At 35.0% G+C, this 21,604-nt stretch overlaps 1 protein-coding gene across 1 annotated transcript; it reads right to left on the reverse strand.

The window, feature by feature from the left end:
• Positions 1-567: 567 nt before the first annotated feature.
• Positions 568-20,739, reverse strand: LOC127948720 (B-cell receptor CD22-like). Its single transcript, XM_052545374.1, has 12 exons — positions 20,591-20,739; positions 19,813-19,878; positions 17,397-17,732; positions 17,050-17,298; positions 16,456-16,713; positions 16,075-16,329; positions 11,439-11,693; positions 8,215-8,472; positions 8,024-8,117; positions 4,049-4,094; positions 3,566-3,610; positions 568-3,056 (listed from the first exon to the last, which is right to left on the reverse strand). Exons 2-12 carry the CDS (start codon positions 19,868-19,870, stop codon positions 3,048-3,050), a joined length of 1,863 nt encoding a protein of 620 aa, XP_052401334.1. The 5' UTR covers positions 19,871-19,878; positions 20,591-20,739; the 3' UTR covers positions 568-3,047.
• Positions 20,740-21,604: the final 865 nt, after the last annotated feature.

Raw genomic sequence — 21,604 nt, forward strand, 5'->3', positions numbered from 1 at the left:
ATTTTAGATGTCAACCATAAAGCTAACTTACACTCTCAAAACCTGCTCCTACAGTAAACACATGAACAAACACACAAGCACGGGCAGACAACAGTACACATCAATATATATATATATATATATATATATATATATATATATATATATATATATATATATATATATATCGAATAGATTTTAGATCTTTGGAGTTGTGGGAAGTATCTGAGTGTTGAACACTTTGAAAAAGCAAGACATTTTGCACAGCAATTTGTTCCAGTTGATTAGATAAAGCTTAACTTTTCCATAACTAATCAGATTTGTGAGGTACCTGCATGCACAAACACTGCATTAAATTACATTAAAGCAGTGGTTCCCAAACCTGTCCTGGCGTACCCCCAACACTGCACGTTTTCTTTGTCTCCCTAATTAAACACATCTGATTCAACTCATCAGCTCATTAACCCATGTGATAATGAGCTGATGAGTTGAATCAGACGTGTTTAATTAGGGAGACAAAGAAAACGTGCAGTGTTGGGGGTACGCCAGGACAGGTTTGGGAACCACTGCATTAAAGCAAATAACAGTACATTAAGTGGGAGATAATTAGAACTAAAGATTGCAAGCTGGACTGGAAACCTTTGAGTTAGGCAGACAAAGACATCAACAATCAGAATATAAATCTCAACAACAGTGACAATCAATAGAAGCTTGCTTTAACCAGCGGTGTATAAACCACATCCATGGCTCCCAGCATGCACTGCGGCATGAATTAATAATGCAGCTAAATTAATACAATTTTATTTTTAAATCAATAAAATTTTGACTTAAGTTTCTTGATTTGTGATGTTCAGTTTGGTCTGTTTATCTTAATATCCATATGCTGATTCTTGATGTCTTTGTATTTAAATGATAATGTAACTCAACATTAAGAACTAGAACAAAAAGTCAAAGGTCAAATAAAGATGACAATAATCATAATAATGGTTTAAACAAAACATTTTCAACAAAACATGAACCTGTAATTCTCAATAAGGTCTTCGGAATAAAGTCAATCTGGGGTGCATACCCTAAAAGCATCGTTAGCCAACTATGGTCACAATTCCATTGTTAACAACATAGTTTAATGATTCTGTGTTTCCATAGTTCATTCGCAAACTGCATCGCAAACTTACATGGTAGGAGCTACAGGTTGACCTGTGGTTAGAAGCAGAGTTTCTCAAGTACACTCGGCTGCAGCCTGCAGATCGAGGCGGGGCTGCACCTGTGGCAGGGTTGCACGTACAGCCCCGCCCCACACCTACTCTGATTGGTTCAATCGTCTTTCATAGACTTACATGAAAGGAAATGTGTGCGTAGTTGGTGTAGGACGGAGAATGCTGTTTAAAAAGCTAAAAAAGCGGTACAGTTTTACAAAGCCTTTACTATAATGCAGTTTTTTATTGTTAACTTGACTCACAGGACTTGTCTGATTTATTGAATCAAGAGATGTTAGCTGCTGCAAGTTTACTCTTCTTGACCAGATTAGCATACCCACCTAAAAAAAAATTCTTGTTCTAAGAATGTTTTCAGCGGCAAGTTTTTATTTTAATTCCAAGAATGTTCTGCTAAAAGGTAGGATAACATTCTCTAAAACATTCTAAAAACTTGTTAGAACATTATTCTCTAACATCCTAACATGTGAATTCATGTGGGCGGAGGTTAGTCAAAAAACAGTTTTAGTGATGTCATTACTGCAGGAACTAGAGGCATGTAGTCCAAACGGGTGGTTTTTTGTAGGCAAATTCTGTTAAATAAAATATATCGCTTGGCATTGAATTTTGAGCTTTAGAATTTTACAGATATTATTTATACTCTAACAACAACATTATACACTAACTAAAGTTTAAAACATGGGATCACAAAGAAGGGGACCTCTAATTAGCAAGCAACCGGAATCACCCAACCACATGTTTTCTTGCTGTTTTTGCTCTAATAAAGATCACAGCAGCTAAAGAACAACACTGACAAGTCAAGTGTCAAATTGCACAACTAAAGACAACACTTTCCATCATTATGGTGACATCAAACCAAACTATTACTTTTAAGCAGACATCAACATCTGATTAAATCTTAATTAGAATGTTAGGGTGATGATGTTCTAATATTGTTAACAATAAACATTTTTAGAAAGTTTATAGAGAATGTTATCCTATGTTTTGAGAGAACGTTCTGGGAACAGAAATAAAACTACCTGTTAAAAACATTGGTAGAACAATCCATGGAAATGTTCTTAGATCATTTTTAGAACAAAAAAACTTATTGATGGTTAGTTATTACTCCACCACATGCATGTGATGTCACTAACAACGTCCGTAAATTGTCTGATTAATGTAGCTCAAATGATGAAGGTGCAACTATGTTCGGGAAACAACTAGCTTATCTGTTTCACCGACAATACATCGTACTATGGTGGTCAGTATCAGTGAGTTATGTCGCTGTATGCGAAACACAGCCCTGATAATTAATAAGTGAAGCTGGTGCTGCTGTTTGTGGAGCTGTTTAATCATCCTCTGCTGAGAACTTGAGAGATAAAAAAAAAAAAAAAAAAAAAAAAAAGTGTTACTTACAAGTCTGGCGAGCAGTGGAAAACAATACATGAAAAATGATTCTACTAATAACAATAATGGATAACAAAATAAAATAATTAAATATAAAAATGTAAGTATCATTAGAATTACAACAACGTGAATTGACCATATTTTAGATATATCTTGAATTATTAGTTTAGTTTATCACACAACTAAATTGTATTACATTTTGTTAGAAATTTTAAGTCATATGTAATATTTTCACACATTATTTATGAACATAATGTTTCTAAGAATCACTCTCTAAGAAAAATAATAAAAAAATAATATATGTATAGATGTTTTCTTATTTTATTTAGAAGCAAGACAGAAAATGCCCGTGTATGTGTATTTAAAGGCATAACACACATTTGGTGTCCAAATTAAATTTGATTTTTTCCCCCTTCTAGATCAAATGATTAAATGTTGTCCTGGAGGTGATACAATGGTAAGGATGGATTACAGCTCCTGTGGAGATAAACAGCATCCTGTTCATAAAGTCCATGCTATCTGTACAAATATAATTCCAGACAGTAGTTTAAAATTTATAATAATGATAATAATAATAATAATAAAAAGTCAATAACAAATGAGTTTAACACCGAAGTCTGCAATCAATTTATTAACTTAAAAAAAAAAATAATAATAATTCTCCATTTAACTGACAACAGGGTTTTGTGGGCCTGGAAATGCAAAGTTTTGGAAAAAGGTAAAGTGTTTCAAAGGACAAGCTTTTAAAATATTACATTAAAAATGCCCACTTTTTTTTCCCTATTTTTTGCAGAATACAATTGACATTCAACAGCCAGATCAATTTACAGTTGACCATCTGGAAATGATCTCAAACCAACTCCTTGATGTACTTTGAGCGATCAGATTTAAACTGGCATGCATGGATTCTTACATTTAGAATTACAACCAGCTTTATTTATGTTCACATTGAGATCAGGGTACATCTTAAATGATATCTCACTTACATCATATGCGTTGCACAGGTTAAAGTCTTCACTGGGATCTGAGTTCTGCAAGACAGAAAGAGATGTTTAAAATCTAATTGTCTGCTGGTGAACTGACCAGAAATTTAGAGAGCTTTTACACTGGGCTCATTTGCTGTGGTCCGAGCACAAGCGTGATTGTTCCCGGCGCCGCCCGTAACGTTGGTGTGCTTTCACACTCAATAGTTGTATCAAACCCAGGTGCGTTTGCAGCCACCTTACGTAATCGGAAACGCACACAGAAAATGCCAGTGTGAAAGCCCCCAAAGTCAAGACCAGAGCACCCCTTCAATAATCACTGGTAATGAAAACCTGCTCTTAACAAGCAGAATCACTGAAGGATCCAGAGTTCAATCAACAATTAATCACATAATTATCTAATTAATTTCAACTGCTTCAGTGTTACTTTACCACTCTGTAGATTGGGAAATGGAAAAAAACTTTGTATAACTGTCATCATCTCACCCCAGAGTCCTTCATTGCAGATCTTCTGTTCATCCTTTTAGTAAGGCTGTAAGAAGAAAAATGCAAAAATCGGCACATTGACATAAAAATATATTAAAGCAATAAAGCCCCAAAAAGCCTGGGTTTGTTTGATTTATTTCTTTATTAATTGGTTATTCCATAGATGTAGCAAAGTTTCATAAAAGAAAACATATTAATACAAATATAAGTCTTTCACCAAACAAGGTAGTTTCTCAAAAACAGCTGTGATTGCGACAAAGTAGTTGCCAAGCAATACAGATACAGAAACAAAGACACAGTAGAAAACATGCTTTAAGACTTGGATGTTTATTTTTATAGATCATTAATTCGCCATTAATTGTGCAATTGCTGAAGAATGGATCGAATATGTTTGTGCTCCTCACGGCTGAAAGAGTGGTTTATGATTGCGCACAAGTGTGCTTTATTTGCATGGTGCCACAGGCAAGGATGTTGCTCCAGCATCTTCTTTGGTTGTAGTTTGGGCACCAGCAAGATTGCAGGGGTGATTCATATTATGAACTGTCACTGAAATGATTTCTCTGGCAAAAATGGCAGAAATAGAACATACGTCAGGGCAATAGATTGGTTCTGAAGTAGATAAGTTTGAAATTGAACAGAAGTTCAGATGAGAATGAACAAAAACATGTTTTTTCATTCAGTAAGAACACACATTGAAAATCCAATGTCTGGAATGGAAGCAACATTAACCACCCTGGATTTTAACCCATGATCTCAGCAGTTCAGAACCAGTACCTTAGCAAATGGAGACATTAGTTGATGCACATTTGCCAGGCCAAAGAAGCAATGTTAAGATGTGAGAATAATCTCTCAAAAACCTGAATTAGCATTTTAGCCAGATTAGCACGCTAAGATAAAAATGCTAACGTAGCTCAAGGTTAACCTGAAAGTTCATTAGAATGAATATAAATCTGTTAGCCAATTAGCATGCTCAGCTTACTAGCATGAATCAACTAATGCAGGCACGGTCATCTTCCGAGAACCTGAGGTGTAAAGTCCAGGGGTCAGAAAGTAAAAGTCTTGCCATATTTTTGTTCCACCGATCAACTCAGCAGCTGATTTCACCAGTCATGCAATAAACATACAGGCGCAATGAACTGGTGTGAAAATATTCAAAATAATGTTTTTTTGTTTTTTTTCATGAGTTTAGATTTTGTATAATTGTCCCAGTCAAATTACTGCACGCGAAAAAAGGACTGCTCTAATATACACACATTCACACTTTTAGACACACAAAGATATCAATAACCAGCATATGAATCTCTACAATGGTGAAAATCAACAAAATTCTTAATGTTGCAATAAATGAAAAACTCACATAATACACATCACTGTTGAGGATCATATGAAATAATGAGATAGCACTCTTTTTTTTTTTTTAAGAATAAAGAAATTCAAAATAAGATCATACAATCATCAAATGCATAAGATGATTCCTAGTTCAAGATTTGCTTCAGCAATGCACAATGTTTGCTGTTAAACAGTAGTGCATTGGTTTGGAAGCAAAATTGTCAAAACTGTTAAAATGCTCAAGAGGCCAACTGGAGCAAATACTGACCACAATTATGGCGACAAAGTTTTTTTTTCTTCCAATTAACTGACTTAAAGTCAGTTGTAGTTCTTATGTATCTCTTTTCTTCAGTGATGTTGATTGGTAACAGCAGGTCTTTATCACTAATGCACAATCTTCATTTAATTAGTCACTTAATTATTTTATTAATGTTAATACTTTGAGGACTTGGGATTTAACTTGATGATTGATTGTGACTTGGAAGGAATTACTTGATTTCTCCTCTGGTAAAATTAGCTGAGTTCAGGGGTGGAATAAACATATGGCAGGCCTTTTACTTTCTGAAACTTGGACTATCCACCTCTACCGAGAGGTATATGTCGAGAATGGAAGTGAATATCAAAAATCTTTTCAGTCATTTATGTGTGACTCAGTCTGAAAATTATCTGATCAAATTTTGAAAATAATTTATTATGATTTGTAGGAGGAGTAGCGAAAAAATAAGTTTTTCATTCAATACAATATAGTGAACAGACACCATGTTGGAAAATTACAAATGAGAACTCATCATGTTCGGCATCCCAGCTAGAATTTTTTTTATTCTAAAAATTTTCTTACAACATTACCATGATTGTTCTGAAAATGTTTTTTAGAGCGTAGTTTTATTTTTGTTCCCAGAACGTTCTCTCAAAAGATAGGATAACGTTCTCTAAAACATTCTAAAATGTTTAATAATAACATTATTAGAACATTATCCCCTACAATTCCAATTAAGATTTAAGCAGAGGTTTGGATGTTGATGTCTGCTTAAAAGTAATGGTTTGGTTTGATGTCACCATAATGGTGGTAATTGTTTTAGTTTTAGGCTTTAGTTGTGCAATTTGGCACTTGACTTGTCAGTGTTGTTCTTTGACTGCTGTAATCTTTATTATAGCAAAAACAGCAAAAGCGCATGTGGTTAGATGTTGTTTGTTGATGATTAATAGATCATCACATATGTAGTTTGGTGAACTTTTTTCACTCAATATAATCTATGGCTTCATATTATTTGTTAAATTTAAAAATATAAAGTGTTTTGCAAGAATCGTTATATCTCTTGTCTTTAAACTTCTGGGGTACTTCCGGCATATGGTGTAGATCAGTGGTTTTCAATCCTGTTCCTCGGAACCCACTGTACTGCACATTTTGTATGTCTCCCTTATCTGACACACTCATTTGAGTCAATGGAGCTCTTTACTAATGAGCTGATGATCTGAATAAGGTGGGTAAGCTTGGGAGACACGCAAAATGTGAAGAGCTGTGGGTCCCCAGGGACAAGTTTGAAAACCATTGGTGTAGATGATACCTACCAATGTTTGTGCAGATTTGTCCAGTGGTTCAAAAGATAGCAGACAGGTGATTCAGTTGATTCTGACAATATTGACTTCCACAGATTTGGAATGATCCAAAAAATCCATAGACATCAAGGTCATAATTTTCTGACTGATTGTTCAGAAGTTATAAGCAAAAATTTGAATTTCTGGTGTCTCAACACCCAAATGTGCTCCTGTTCCCAACTTTGGCATGTACCCTCAGATCATGGTGTTTATGAAGTGTACCAAGTTTTGTGTCGATTTATGAAAGTTTGGCCGAGATAAGCCTCTGAACCAATTTCAGGTTGTCCACTGTTAACTTCAAATCCTCATAACTTTTTTTAGACCAGTAGGTGCAAAAATTATATTCAGTCATTTCTATGTGTCTGGGTCCGAAGATTATGTGAGAAAATATTGGGAACAATTAGGCCAAATTTGAAGGAGTAGCAAAAAACAAATTAAAAATTTACTTTTCAAAATGGCTGCTACTGTAATGGGTAAAGACTTAATGAAAGGTATTGAATGTTATCTCCATGAAAAGTGTGATCAGGTGTACTAATTTTTATTTTTGTACAATTAGAGGTTCAAGACTTAAACAATTTAAATGTTGAATATTTGAACTGCTGGTGGCACTATAAAGTTTGGTCTAGAGACCCCAAAGTTGGTCAGATCGCTATTCTTGGCCATGACTACAAGTGTACTAAATTTCATCATTTCCCTATGTTCCCTTCATAGGGCTGCTATAGATTCCCATTGGCTAAGAAGAAGAAGAAGAAATCCTACAGAAACAATAGGGGCTAAACCCCTTGGGGTTTGGCCCCTAAATAACCTTTGAAATGAGACTTAGGTCTCTGCAGAGCAAAATTGGGCTTTTATCACCATGTGGGTGTTTTCAAACTGCTGGGTGTTTCTGAATCATGCAATCTTAATGATCGCCCTTACTCAACCCCACCCTTAAACCTAACGTCACTATTACATCAACCAATCAGGTATCATGGTGTATAAACACCTTGATCTATTAACTCCCATTACTTTCCTGCAGAGACCTATACTTGTTTGAAATTGGTGGCTTACCAAGTGTACACTGATGCTCCTCCAAGTCCAAAAGCAACCCCACCAACAGCCACACCAACACCAAATGCTTTAAACCACAAAACCCATCTGACTGCTGAAATACAGAAGAAAAAAAAACATAATTTGGTCGTTAAGACTAGATTAAGACACAATCTACTGACAAAAAAGTAACCAGGTGTAGTAAAACTCACACATAACACATAAAGTCAGAGCATCAGAGTATTTCTCTCCATGTTTATTTCTGGACTTGCACTTGTATTCTCCACTGTGATCAGAGCTGATTTTTGAGATGTTGTAGATTCTTCCAGATCCTACAATCATTCTTCCTTTTAACCAGCTGAAGTCCAGAGCAGGTGGGTTTGAATCACTGCTACAGATCAGAGTCACTGAATCTCCCTCCACTATTACACCAGATCCATTTATGGACACTGAAACGTTCCTGGGAGGATCTAAACAGAAAAATTATATATGTCATTTACAATTAAAAAAAAAAAATTGAGCAAAGATGATGATGTGTCGTCACAACCACACAGCAAAATCTCCAGTGCTAATTTAACACTCTGAGTGTGGACTCATATAAACACTGAAGCAGTGTTAAAAGTAACACTGAAGCAGAGTAGAAGTTAATGAGATAATTAAGAAGTTAATTGAGTTATGATTGACCATTATTGAAGACACCGGATGTTAACAAGCAGAATCACCAACCGAGAAAATCACAATTTGTGTGTCACCATTATAGTGGTCAGTGTTTGCTTTAGTTGGGATCTGTAAATGAGTTCAGTGATTAAGTTCAAGCAACAGTTATTTTTAAACATAATTATCACCACCTGATGATTTTTGCTCTTGGCTTGAAACACACATTTGAAAATTAAGAAGTTACAAGCCAAGAGCAAAAATCATCAGGTGGTGATAATTATGTTTAATGTTTAAATAACTGTTGCTTGAACTTAATCACTGAACTCATTTACAGTCTCTTCTCATTGAACATTACTGATTGTAACAGCATTGATTACACAATGAAAGAGTCTCTATTTTCTATACATTTTGTAGGCATCTCTTGTGATTCTGATGTTTTTATTTTTTATTAAAGAGTTTTAATTTTAGGAACACACAGATAACACAAATCTGCATATTAATCTCAACAACGGTGACAAACAGCATATTCAGATAAACAGATCTACTCAGAACATCACAAAACTAGATACTAAAAATTCACTTAAAAACAGAGAAAATAAAATATAGTTAGAATAAAAAGTTAAAAAGACAGCTCATAATTTATTCATGCAGCAATGCATGATGTGAGCCATGGATGAGTTTTTATTGGCTACAACATGCTTTTTGATGGTCACCGTTGTTGTGAATGCTCACGCTGATTCTTGATGTCTTTGTGTCTAAACTAAAGAATTCTCTCTTTATGTAGAACTAACTTTTAAAAACATGTCATGTTATGGCAAAAATGCTGGATCTATTTTTATTTTATTTTACTTTCAACACTGCTTCAGTGTTTAAATGTGTCCACACTCAGAGTGTTAAATTAACTGGGGATTTTGCTGTGCAGTTAAACCAGCAGTTGGGAATCTATGCCTCATGAGCCACACCTGGCCTTTGACAACAATCATGTGGCTCACAGTCTCTCACCCACACACAAATGATTGATAAAATGTATACACATTGATAAAGTTCAGCTTTCTGCAGAAAAAGCAGGACAAGTTACAAGCCCATTGTTGTACAGCCTGTAAAAGTTAAAGTTTAGAATATTAATATACTTCAAATTGTGATGGGCAAAGTGCGTGTTCAGTGCTGTCCACAATAGTGTTGCACGGTGCTTCGATACTTCAAAAGTATCGCGATTCTTGGAAATTAACAATGTCACGATTCCTAAATTTATTAGTATCGATACTTCAAAGAATGACTGTGTTCCAGATTTGTAAGAGACATATTTCATGTTGGTGTGCGCAACGCACGGTTCCAGTGCCTCCCTATGGACGTCTGTGTTTTTTCTCCTCATGCAAGCAGCAAAAAAGCACTACAGTGATTTGTTTGGTCAGACAGTTCAAATATAATATTCACATTAATCAGGGATTAAACGTGGAGTTATGTTCTATATGCTAAATATGAGCGTATCTGCACAGCACCTATAACTGCGCTTTGTATCTGCTGATTGCTGATCGAGATTTACATGCTTGGCTCACTGACCCTGTATACTCATTCATTTCATTCACGAACGAGATGTATCAGTTCATTCAACTCATTCACGAATGAGAAGATCTCTCGATCTTGTTCAGTGAAGGGCGGATTCGTTCACTACATTCAACAAATCACATGCTCCGTCACATCTTGAGTAACTCTTTGACAGGAAGGAACAGTTCACTGAGCTGTTCGCATGCGCTGCTGTGGAGGGAGGAACTGCAGTGAACAAGAAATATGACTCTAGTAGCAACGTATCTTCCATGATGCCCCCGATGCGCGGGTCTGGGTGGGTAAAGAAATGTTACTTTATTTGCGGGCTGGGGCGGGCCAAATAATTTCATAAAAGCGGGACCCGTGGGTTGGAAAAAAAAACGAACCGCGCATCACTAGGCTGCATGTGCGAGCATGAGTGATACTCTGGCCGCCGGGCCACGACTGGTAGAAAAAGATGACGCTCACTAAAGATGAGGCTCATTAAGGCTCACTGGCTGAGTTTTCTCCTCTGAAAGAAAAGCTTGCACAACTGACAGAATAAGTTACAATATCTGAGATATTGCTGCTAATTATTATTATTATTATTATTATTTGATTTTTGCTTAAATTGATATTATATATCTTTTGACATTTAATCTTCTGACTTCAGAAACATTGTTTAATATAATCGCTGTTCATATTTTTATTCGAAGTTCAGAATCAAGATACATTTATTACTCATATGTTTCTTATGATAACTGAGATAATGCTGCTAAATTTATTCTTTCTTTACCTTGAATGTCATTGCTCTATTTTATTTTTTTATATTTTGACATTTCATATTTTGTTCAAATGTTTAATATATCTGATGTTCATATATTCATTTATTAGTGTGTTATATGATTAGAATGTTGTCCCGGTTTTAAAATAAAGCACTGATATTTGAGTGTATTTTCCCTTTTCAGGAAAAGTATCGGAAAAGTATCGAAATCGCAATTATTGACTAGGTATCGTATCAAAACAATAATTTTGGTATCGTGACAACACTAGTCCACAAGTGTCACAACAAATAAAATGTGACTGGGCTGAAACATTATTTTACTGAAACTTGTGCACCACTTTGCCAGGGATATTTTTAAATATTTCACAGTGTAATGTCGCTTTGAATTTACACATAATCCGCTGAGCTTTCAGTGGGCGAGACTGGTTGAACTTGTTAATAATGAAACATGGTAAACCATCATTAACTCACACATGATATTTAAAATCACAACGTCAGAGTTTTTCTCTCCATGTTTATTTCTCGACTTGCACTTGTATTCTCCACTGTAATCAGAACTGATCTTTGACATGTTGTAGTTTCTTTCAGATCCTACAAACATTTCTCCTTTAAACCAGCTGATTTCTGCAGGTGGGTTTGAATCACTGCTGCAGCTCAGAGTCACTGAATCTCCCTCCACTATTTCACCAGATGGACTGATGGACGCCACTGCATTTCTTGGAGCATCTAAAATAGAAAGAATTAAATGTTTTATTAACAGTCATAAAACATAATGTAACTAGTGAAGTCAAGTCTGCTATTATTGTCAATTCTTTAACATGTACAGTACATACATACAGAGAATTGAAATTGCGTTACTCTCAGACCCATGGTACATACAGATAACAATAGCAGTACAGCCTAAAAATACAGATAGATACAGATAAAATCTAGAATCTAAAATACAACTATACAAATAAGGGCATGTAAAAATAAAAAAATAAAAATAAAGTTCAATAAAGTAGCACAAGGTGAATGGCAGATGGGAGAGTGCAACCACTGAGGTTTGTAAGCTTATTCAGCTTATTCAGTCTGATTAAAGTGACAAAGGGCTCAGAGAGCACTGAAGGAAAGAGAAACACCAGATCTACAACTGAATTCAGCTACAGCCTTATATGAAATCAGCTACTATATCTGATTCAAATATTATGCTAATTAACAGTGAGCGGTGGTTTCAGACATTACAGTGCTTCACTCGCACTGACTCTTATTCTGCCTGAAAGAATAAAAAGACCGCTGAAAGCGGAGCGATTCGACCAATCAGATGAAAGCTGCGTTTCAGCTCCGCCCACAAGTGCGAATGAAATATTGAAGCCATAAACCGAAATGATCAAAACGTACACGGACCACTGTCTTGTCCATGTTCTCTCACTTGAATCATCTTCTTGAGATGTGAGTCTCTGACCTTCTGTAAGCCCCGCCTTTTTTCACGCAGTGATTGACAGGGCGGGAGGGGGCGGAGACGTGATTGGCTCGGAATGCAATTTCAATGTGCACATTGAATTTTGCTACATTCATTGCGGGGCATTGAATGAAAATGCAATCGCAAGTGTCTTGACTGTGAGTGTTAATGCATTTAAGAAAAATAGCATTTAAATGATCATTTTGCCACAGTTTTTGCTTGAACATGTTAGACATATCTAATCGTTTCTGTAATACATTTTCATTTTCATTTTGCAACTTATAAAGCGTTAAAATTAATATTAATTTTACATATTAAAACTGGTGTAGGAAATGGCAAATGAAAATTATGTAATTTAATTTTCATTTTCATTTTGCACCAAACGTTGCACAAATGTATTGGAAAATGTAAATGTAAATACAGAAATGCATTGCCATTTTACATATTGCATTTTCATTTTGCATATTACACCCCAAATTGAATAATGCTACCCATATGCTTCCATACTGAACATCACAAAACAAGGCTACTAAAACTAACTCTCAATAAGATATTTTGATTTCTGATCTGACAGAAGTCAAGTCAGTCTGGTTAGTAATGAGTGAAGCTGGTAAAGCTGTTTGTTGAGTTGTTCAAAACTTCAGTTGATTTCATCTAAGGCTGTGGCTGAAGTCAGTTGAAGTTCTTGTGTGTCTTGTTTCTCTTTTCTTCAGTTCAATCATTCCCAGAATGCATTGTTTTAAAGAAAAAAAGTATGTTTCTGTCAATGTTTCTGTTTGTTAATAGCAGGTGTTCATCACTAATGCTCAATCATCAATTAATCACAGAATTATCTCATTAACTTCACTGATTCAGTGTTACTCTAACACTCTGTAGTGTGTACACATTATAAGTGTTAATTTAAAACTGAGGATTTTGTTGTGGGGTTTAAAGGGTAAAAGATTTAAGATATAATTTAACAGTAATAAACTGTAATTAATTACGTGGTTCACATGAGATGATTGACAGCTTTACAAACTAATGATATCGCACTGATGTCATAGACGACGCAAATCAATAAGAGGAGAGTAATCGTTAGCTCTGTTAGCTGTTTGAGCTCTTCAGATAGCATAAATAAGTGTAAAATGAATAGAAATGTTATTCTGTATGACAAAATATTTTACAAACATGTCATAAAATTATTATCTCTTCAAATGTGCGCACCATTGGACTATAGCCCTGGCGGATCGTGATTATTGTTTGTATACGAACACAAATAAACAGGAGATGAGATGAATAGCTGCTGTATGAGTGATGATTTCTATTCAAAATAACAAACGTTATTATTATTATTATTATTATTATTATTTTTATTATTAATTGCCGGATATCCATTTTTGAATCTTGATGCAGTCTGTTGCGTGTAGTTCATTTTGAACGAATCTTTAATATGACTCAGGACTATCGAGTTGTCTCAGAGAGTGATTCGTTCATTTTGTGTTGACCGCACATGCGCATTACACAACATATGGGTTCTGAATCGACAGGTGAGGTCCGAGTCTTTTATTTTTCCTGTCAGTCCCATAGAGACAGGAAGAGAAAAGATTTGAGATTCGAGACTCAAAGATCAGAGTCAGTAAAATGATCCGAACTTCCCACTACTACTGGCAACACCCAAGCAATTGGTCAACACTGACGAGTAGCAGCGCAATATGAAAGACTTCATCTTTAACAACAAACAACCTATGAAACTAATAATGAACAATATAAAACTAAAACGACATAAGCTTAAAGGCGCAATATGTAATTTTTCTGCTTTAAAAATAGCAGAAATCACTATATCTATGTTATATATATTTTTTACTTGTGTACTTACATCATCCCGACAGTTTCCACAAACTTTCAAATCCGGAGAAAATTATAGTTTAATGAGAAGACACGGCACGTTTCTTTATTTCCGTTTTGTCGCCCGTCTATGGCGTCATATAAACTTTGACCCCTCTAGTTTATCTAACTTCCTGCGGAACCGCCAAATACAAAGGTGAACAGAAACAAAGACGAGACGAAGAAGAAAAAATAGTAGCCTTGATTGAGACTATTATATTTTATATTTATGTTCGTATTTAAACCTCAATCAATAACTTAGTTATGGATCATGATTATGCTTTGCCTGCACGTTCTGTGAAGCGCAAACGCACGGGTGAAATAAATGACCCGAGATGGTTTTGGGACAAGAGAAGCAACAAGACACGGGTAAATATTGGAGTTGCATTTCCAAGATAGAGAGAGCTTCGTGACAAGCTGAAACTACAGAGAGATGCCGAACTCGCTTGCATTCTGATAAACAGGTATGCATCCATTCAGCTAACTGTATCTATCCGTATATTTTGTGAAACGATGATGTCTTGTGTAAAACGCAAACGGGCTAGCTCTTATGTAAATCTACATTTGTTCTATATCTAGCTGAATAAAGTAGCTTCAAATGCAGTTCTCTAACTTGTTCGATATCATAGTATAACGTAATTATAATTATTAACGAAAGGTGGTCGTGTTTTTTAACATATATTACTACTAGTTTGATGGAATATTGATTTGATAGGGGTCTCATAATTCATATAGACGGTTTCATCGGGCGCACGGTCGTGTATATCGGTCTGGCTGCGGTGCCTTCTACAAACGCAGTTAAAGGCAAGGTGATGAGTAGACTGAAGTTGGGCTTAGGTGTTTGTGCTGCGGGGTGTGTTTCCCATACATTTATTTATTTTTGGAGACTCGCCACAATTTCAAAACTGATCTTTTTTCAAAAAGGCTTCAATGAATAAACATGAGTAACGTTACTTACTGCACTTTTCATAATAATAATTCCTTACATTTATATGTTTAAATATCAAAGCGAGGCACAGGTGTTTTTATATCGCTGTATTTCTGAAGGAAGACTTGCATGTTATATGCGTGATAAAGCAGCGTGTGAGCGTACCAGCTCTGCTTCGTTTACAGCTGTTACTGGAGAAACCTCTATTTCTCGCGCTTTATGTCTATGCTTTAAAACATCTCCTGTTGGCAAATAATGAATTTGCATTTTCATTAAGTCCGCCTGATCCACGCAGTAAACATTTTGTTTGTTTTCAAAAAATATCTACTGTAGAGGGACTTGGCTGTTGTTATTGATTCTATTTGGAAGTCTACCAGAAGTTAAGTTAGGTCCACAAAAGCGCTCATGCGCAGTAACGTTTGTTTATGTTGTTGCCGTTGAAACCGTCTCTCAGTTCGAAAAGACGTGATTGTCAAAATACTAAGTTAGAATGAGTGAGGAATGATAGGGAGCGACAGAGCGCGTGTTCCAATGAACAACAACTCCCATGAGCCTCACGCTCTTTCTCGACGTCATCAAAGTACGTCTTATGTTATTATTTTGATTGAGTGACCCCTGGTGGCCAAAAATTCCATACTGCGCGTTTAATTTAAAATGTCATAGGAACTGTATTTAGAGGTGGATAAACTCAATTTAGAGGTGAATAAACACACTTTGGAGGTGAGTAAACGCTATTTCCGAATTTTGGGAGGTGCGTAAACTGCGTTTACGTGCGTTTAGCCTCCACTACATCCCTGCTTACGGGCAACCCTGCTGCCAGTAAATGACTGTTATTTAACTGCACAAATTTTTACAGTGTAGCAGTGTTCACTTACACGTCACATTGAGCATCACAGCATCAGAGTATTTCTCTGCATGTTTGTTTCTGGACTTGCACTTGTATTCTCCACTGTGATCAGAGCTGATCTTTGAGATGCTGTAGATTCTTCCAGATCCTAATATTCTTCCTCCTTTAAACCAGCTGATTTCTGGAGGAGGGTTTGAATCACTGCTGCAGCTCAGAGTCACTGAATTTCCCTCCACTATTTCACCAGATGGACTGATGGACACTGAGACATTCCTAGGAGGGTCTAAAACAGGAAAATCATAGATATAAATCACAGTCAGAAATCATTTGAGATAAAAAAAAAAAAAAAAAAAAAAAAAAAAATTTATATGATGTGTTGTTACAACCAGTTAAATTATCATTAACTCACACATGACATTTAAAGTCACAGCTTCAGAGTCTTTCTCTCCATGTTCATTATTGGACTTGCACTTGTATTCTCCACTGTTATCAGAGCTGATCTTTGAGATGCTGTAGATTCTTCCAGATCCTACAAACATTCCTTCTTTAAACCAGCTGATTTCTGGAGGAGGGTTTGAATCACTGCTGCAGATCAGAGTCACTGAATCTCCCTCCACTATTTCACCAGATGGACTGATGATGGACACTGAGACGCTACTGGGTTCAACTAAATAAAAAACAAACAAAAAAAAAACTTACAAAAACTTTATTATTAATATTATTATTATTATTTATAAATGCATGTCTGAGCTGAGACGTGAAGATGTCCACACTATTGCTCCTATAATCAAAATTTATTAATTTTATTTTTCATTTTATCAGACATTGGTAGGCAGAGTTAGTGTAAAAAAAGCCAGGCAATTTTCTAGACACTTTTTGTTATTATTGTTGTTACTGCATTATTTGAATATCAGTTTTGATTACTTTATTTCATAATGAGGAGTTTATGCTGTCAATATCATCTGGCATTTTTTACTGTGATCAATATTCAGACATACAGTACATGTAACATTTAGCTCCACTGCTGGTGATGTGAGTTTGTGTCCCTGTACACCACAGCTGTATCTGCCTGCATCCTCTCTTCTGACTGACTGCAGCAGGAGTTGATTGTTTCTGTCTCTTCTCTCAGTTAATGGCTGTGAGTTTCTGAACCAGATGAATGTTGCTCTGTCAGTCAGAGTGCAGCTGCTTTTACATGTCAGACTGACATTATGACCCTCTTTCACTGTCTCAGGAGACTCCACCTGAAGATCTGAACAAAACACAAACATTTTATCTAATGCTACTTTCATGCACTGAATATTATTCAACAAAATGCACAGAAGAAGAGTGAAACTTCATCAAAGTCACCTGTGACAGTAAGAGACACTCCTGGTTTACCAATCCATTTATCCAATTCGGTTATGAATCTGAAATAGTAATTTTGTGAATCCTTCTGTGTCACATGACTCAGTCTGATGGTACAGTTATTCTGTTTATCTCCCAGATACTGAAGCCTCTGACTGTATTCAGGGTCCTCAGACAGATTTGTATACTCTTCACCAACAGAGTTTTTGGCCCAGAACACTTTCTTGATCTGATGTCCAGTAGGGTATGTATAAGTGCAGTAGATTGTCACTGATGAGTTCTTTAGTGCACAGATCTGTGAATTACTATAACTCACACCCCAATCAGCACTAGACACCTCTGAAACACAGACATAATAATAATGCAAATGTTTTGTGAGTAACACCAGGGGCCCGTTTCAATAAGGAGTTCAACCAACTCTTGAGTTTAAGCTTGAACTCTGAGTTGACTTACCCTGAGATTAACTTCTGAGTTTTCGGTTTCAGAAAAACTGAAATTATTTAGTTCAGTAATCTCTAAGTAGGATGTCACTGAGTTTGGCGTGTGCATCATGTCTATGAGAAGTTCATGGATGTAGGCTCAAAGGCTTTACAAACATTTCACATATTAAAAATAATTCAGTGTCTATTTCAATACACATAAGATTTTTCCACATAATCTAATGCTCTTCTCACAAAATAAAATATTCTAGGGATGCACAATAAATATCGCACAATATTTAATGTGCATCTCTACACGTGCGTGCTTTCACGTGGATCAGCATTTACTACACAGAGTCATTGTTCTCTGACAAGCTGTGCAAAATCACAATCACATTTTGCACGATTCTTGCTTCTGCATGCTTCCATTCCATACAGTAGGCTAATTCGTTTTATTTTCAAAAAGTTGTGATGGTGGGAATATGTGTGTCATCAATGCATCCAACCACACAGGAAATCCTGAAGAAAATAATAATTGTTGGGTTACTTCAAGAGGTCACAGCAAGGTGTTATCAAGTGAATGTCATTTATCAGATTAGCCTCATTTAAATGATTTCTACACCACTGTCAGGAGGGTCCAGTGAAACTCCTTTTTGATGCATTTGTGCCAGGAAAAAAAAACAAAAAAATTCAGAAAGAGCATAAGAGAGACACACTCATATTTATTTTATTTATTTTTTTACCGCTCTGCATACAGCGACCTTACTAATGTGCTCTGCATCACTGATATAAAAAAAAAAAAAAAAAAAAAAAAAACTACTATTAAAAACTTATTTCGTTCAAATAAATACGCATGTCAATATGGCTAAAAAATAAATAAAAAATGTATGCAGACTTCTCGTCTACAGAATTCTGTATAAAAGATGATGTCATTATTATCACTTTGATTGTGTCTACCCACAGCAAAAAACAGAGAGTTAAATCTGGTGGGAGTACATGTGAGACCACACTCAAGAATGTGAAAGTGTTAAAATAGGAGCGTTAAATTAACACTGAAGCAGAGTTAAAGTTAATGAGATAATTAAGTGATTACTTAAGTGATTATTGACCATTATTGACAAGACTTGATGTTAACAAGCAGAATCAACAAAGACGAGAAAATCTATATTTTTTTGTCACCATTAAAGTGGTCAGTGTTTGCTTTAGTTGGTCTCTTGACTTTTGAAATTTTGAAGTCAGCTTTTGTAAAATGCATCCAGATGTGGCATAAATGATCATGGTGACAAAACCCAGTATAATCCCAGCCACTTGCTTCAGCCTGAAATCTTCCAAACTAAACGTGAATATAAAACCCACTGCTGTTAATAAGGAGAATTACTAAAAAAAAAAAAAGAGACACAAGAACTACAACTGACTTCAGCCACAGCCTTAGATTAAATCAACTAAAATAAAACAGCAGGGGATGATTAAACAACTCCACAAACAGCATTACCAACTTCTCCCTTTACTACCAGACTGACTTTATTTTTGTCAGTTCTTATTGAGAATTTACAGGGGTTTGTGTTTTTATATTTTATTGAAGTTACCATTATGGTGATTAGTGTTTAATTTTGCTCTTGAATGGTCTTGGTCTTGATCTTTGTTTTGGAGTATTGGCTTTAAATACATTTCTACATAATGCTGTAGGCTTCCACAAAACAAAATGTTGAAAGAAACAAAAATGCTCCAGTAGGGGACAGTGTTGGTTTGCGGTTCAATTATTAGCCAGATAGTGAATCTGGAGTTTTGCAGGACTATAAAGACCTGTAAAAGATAACATAAACTCAGACACTTCTACACGTGCTGAACTATTTCTACTGAAGAAAATAAGAAGATAAGTGTTGAAAAAGAGCAGAAATTAGATATTTGCAATGATGGATGCTTCACAAATAATGAAATTTAAATAACTACACTGAAAAGTAAATATAGAGCAAAGTGTTTCTGTAACAGCAGTGGCTCACCGTAAAAAATGAGCAGAAAGATCAGAGGAAGAGAAGCCATACCGATTGACATCATCATAGCAACACCTAGAACAACCAATAAACAAACAGTTACTGCACCTACAATTAAAATATATATCTATGTCTTAACAGATTTAAAGGGGCCATATCATAGACTTTATTATTATTATTATTTATTTATTTATTTTATTTTGTACAAATGTTATTGATGAAGTGATCAACATTTTGTATCAAATCAAATGTTGGGTCAAATTTGTTCACCTCCCATTATCATAATTTTTATATAAGTAAGAACATAAAAATCATGTCAAGTGATTACTGTGTGGCTCGGTCCAGTGATCATCTCAGCCAATTATGTTTTAAATTTCAGCAAACATAAAAAAGGAGCAGTGAAAAAAAATTAAATACAGTACATTTGGTGATAACGGTAATGGATTTTTTTCTCTAGGGTTCAATAGTTATAACCAAAAGAAAAATGTATATTTGAACTGGTGGTGGCACTATAGAGTTGCCTCTAGACACCACAAATTTGATCAGTTTACTGTTAAGTAGCATCAAAAATTTGCTAGTTTTCATCCATTTTCTATGTACCATTCATAGGACTGCAATAAGATTCCCGTTTGGGAAGAAGAAGAATCTAGAATAGAATTAACCATTACAACAGATGCCACAGCACCTTCGTATACACTTATAATATATAACTTTGTATAGCAAATGTAACTATCAAACAAAAATAATACTATTGAAAATGTAACAAAAAAGAAGAAGAAGAACTCACTTTCTTAGTGCTCCTCAAAATTCCCCAAAAATAGGCTGCGTAATTGTAACACTGGATGAATTCTTCACCTACAGTATTCACGTCCACTTTTGCCAGGACCTCAGTGTGCGTGTCTTTGTGTGTGTGTGTGTGTGTGTGTGTGTGTGTGTGTGTGTGTGTGACTGTGTGTGTGTGTGTGTGGCAGAACATCAGGTCACAGTAAGCCTTCTCTGGGTTATATTCAAGCACAGATGCAATTTATTACGTTGAATTGTTAAGAAGGATCTTTTAAGCAGATAGTGTTCTCATTTTATGTTGCCATTGTGGACTACTATAATAATAATAATAATAATAATAATAATAATAATAATAATACAATTAATAAAATAACGAATGCAGTAAAATAACAAAATATTGATAAAAAATAATTATAATGGTAATAAACAGTTTTAGCAATTTAAAATATGTGTTTAAACTTTTAACAGTAAAGTTTAAAAATACGAACACAACTTATTTTGGGAATATTTTGGGAATATTTTGGGAATATTGGTTATATTGTTTTCTGTTGATGAAAGAAGTAACCGTAGACGATAGCTCTTCCCTAAACGAAAAAAAAGTTAGAGAAAAGGGGGCGAGATGTTTTGCAGAAAGCTCTGGAAAAGAGAATATGAGTGAAAAAAATAACCAAAATAAAACCTTAATCTAATTTGGAAGTTAATAAATACCTGCTGTAAAAAGTTGACTTAATTTTCAACTGCATCACAAATGGATAGCATCACATTAGCCCTCTTGTTTCGCAAAGGGATCAATGAGTTTTATTGAGGCAATGTATTATATGAACCATGAAATAAACATATATATATATATATATATATATATATATATATATATATATATATATATATATATATATATATATATATATATATATATATATAATATATTTTGTGTGGTATTCGAATTGTCTGTGATGTAAGATACTGATTTTGTGATGACAAATGTTTAAATAAGTGTTTAGTGAATAATGTTGGATGC

Source organism: Carassius gibelio, chromosome B1 (genome assembly GCF_023724105.1).
Source record: "Carassius gibelio isolate Cgi1373 ecotype wild population from Czech Republic chromosome B1, carGib1.2-hapl.c, whole genome shotgun sequence".
NCBI classification, from domain to species: domain Eukaryota; kingdom Metazoa; phylum Chordata; class Actinopteri; order Cypriniformes; family Cyprinidae; genus Carassius; species Carassius gibelio.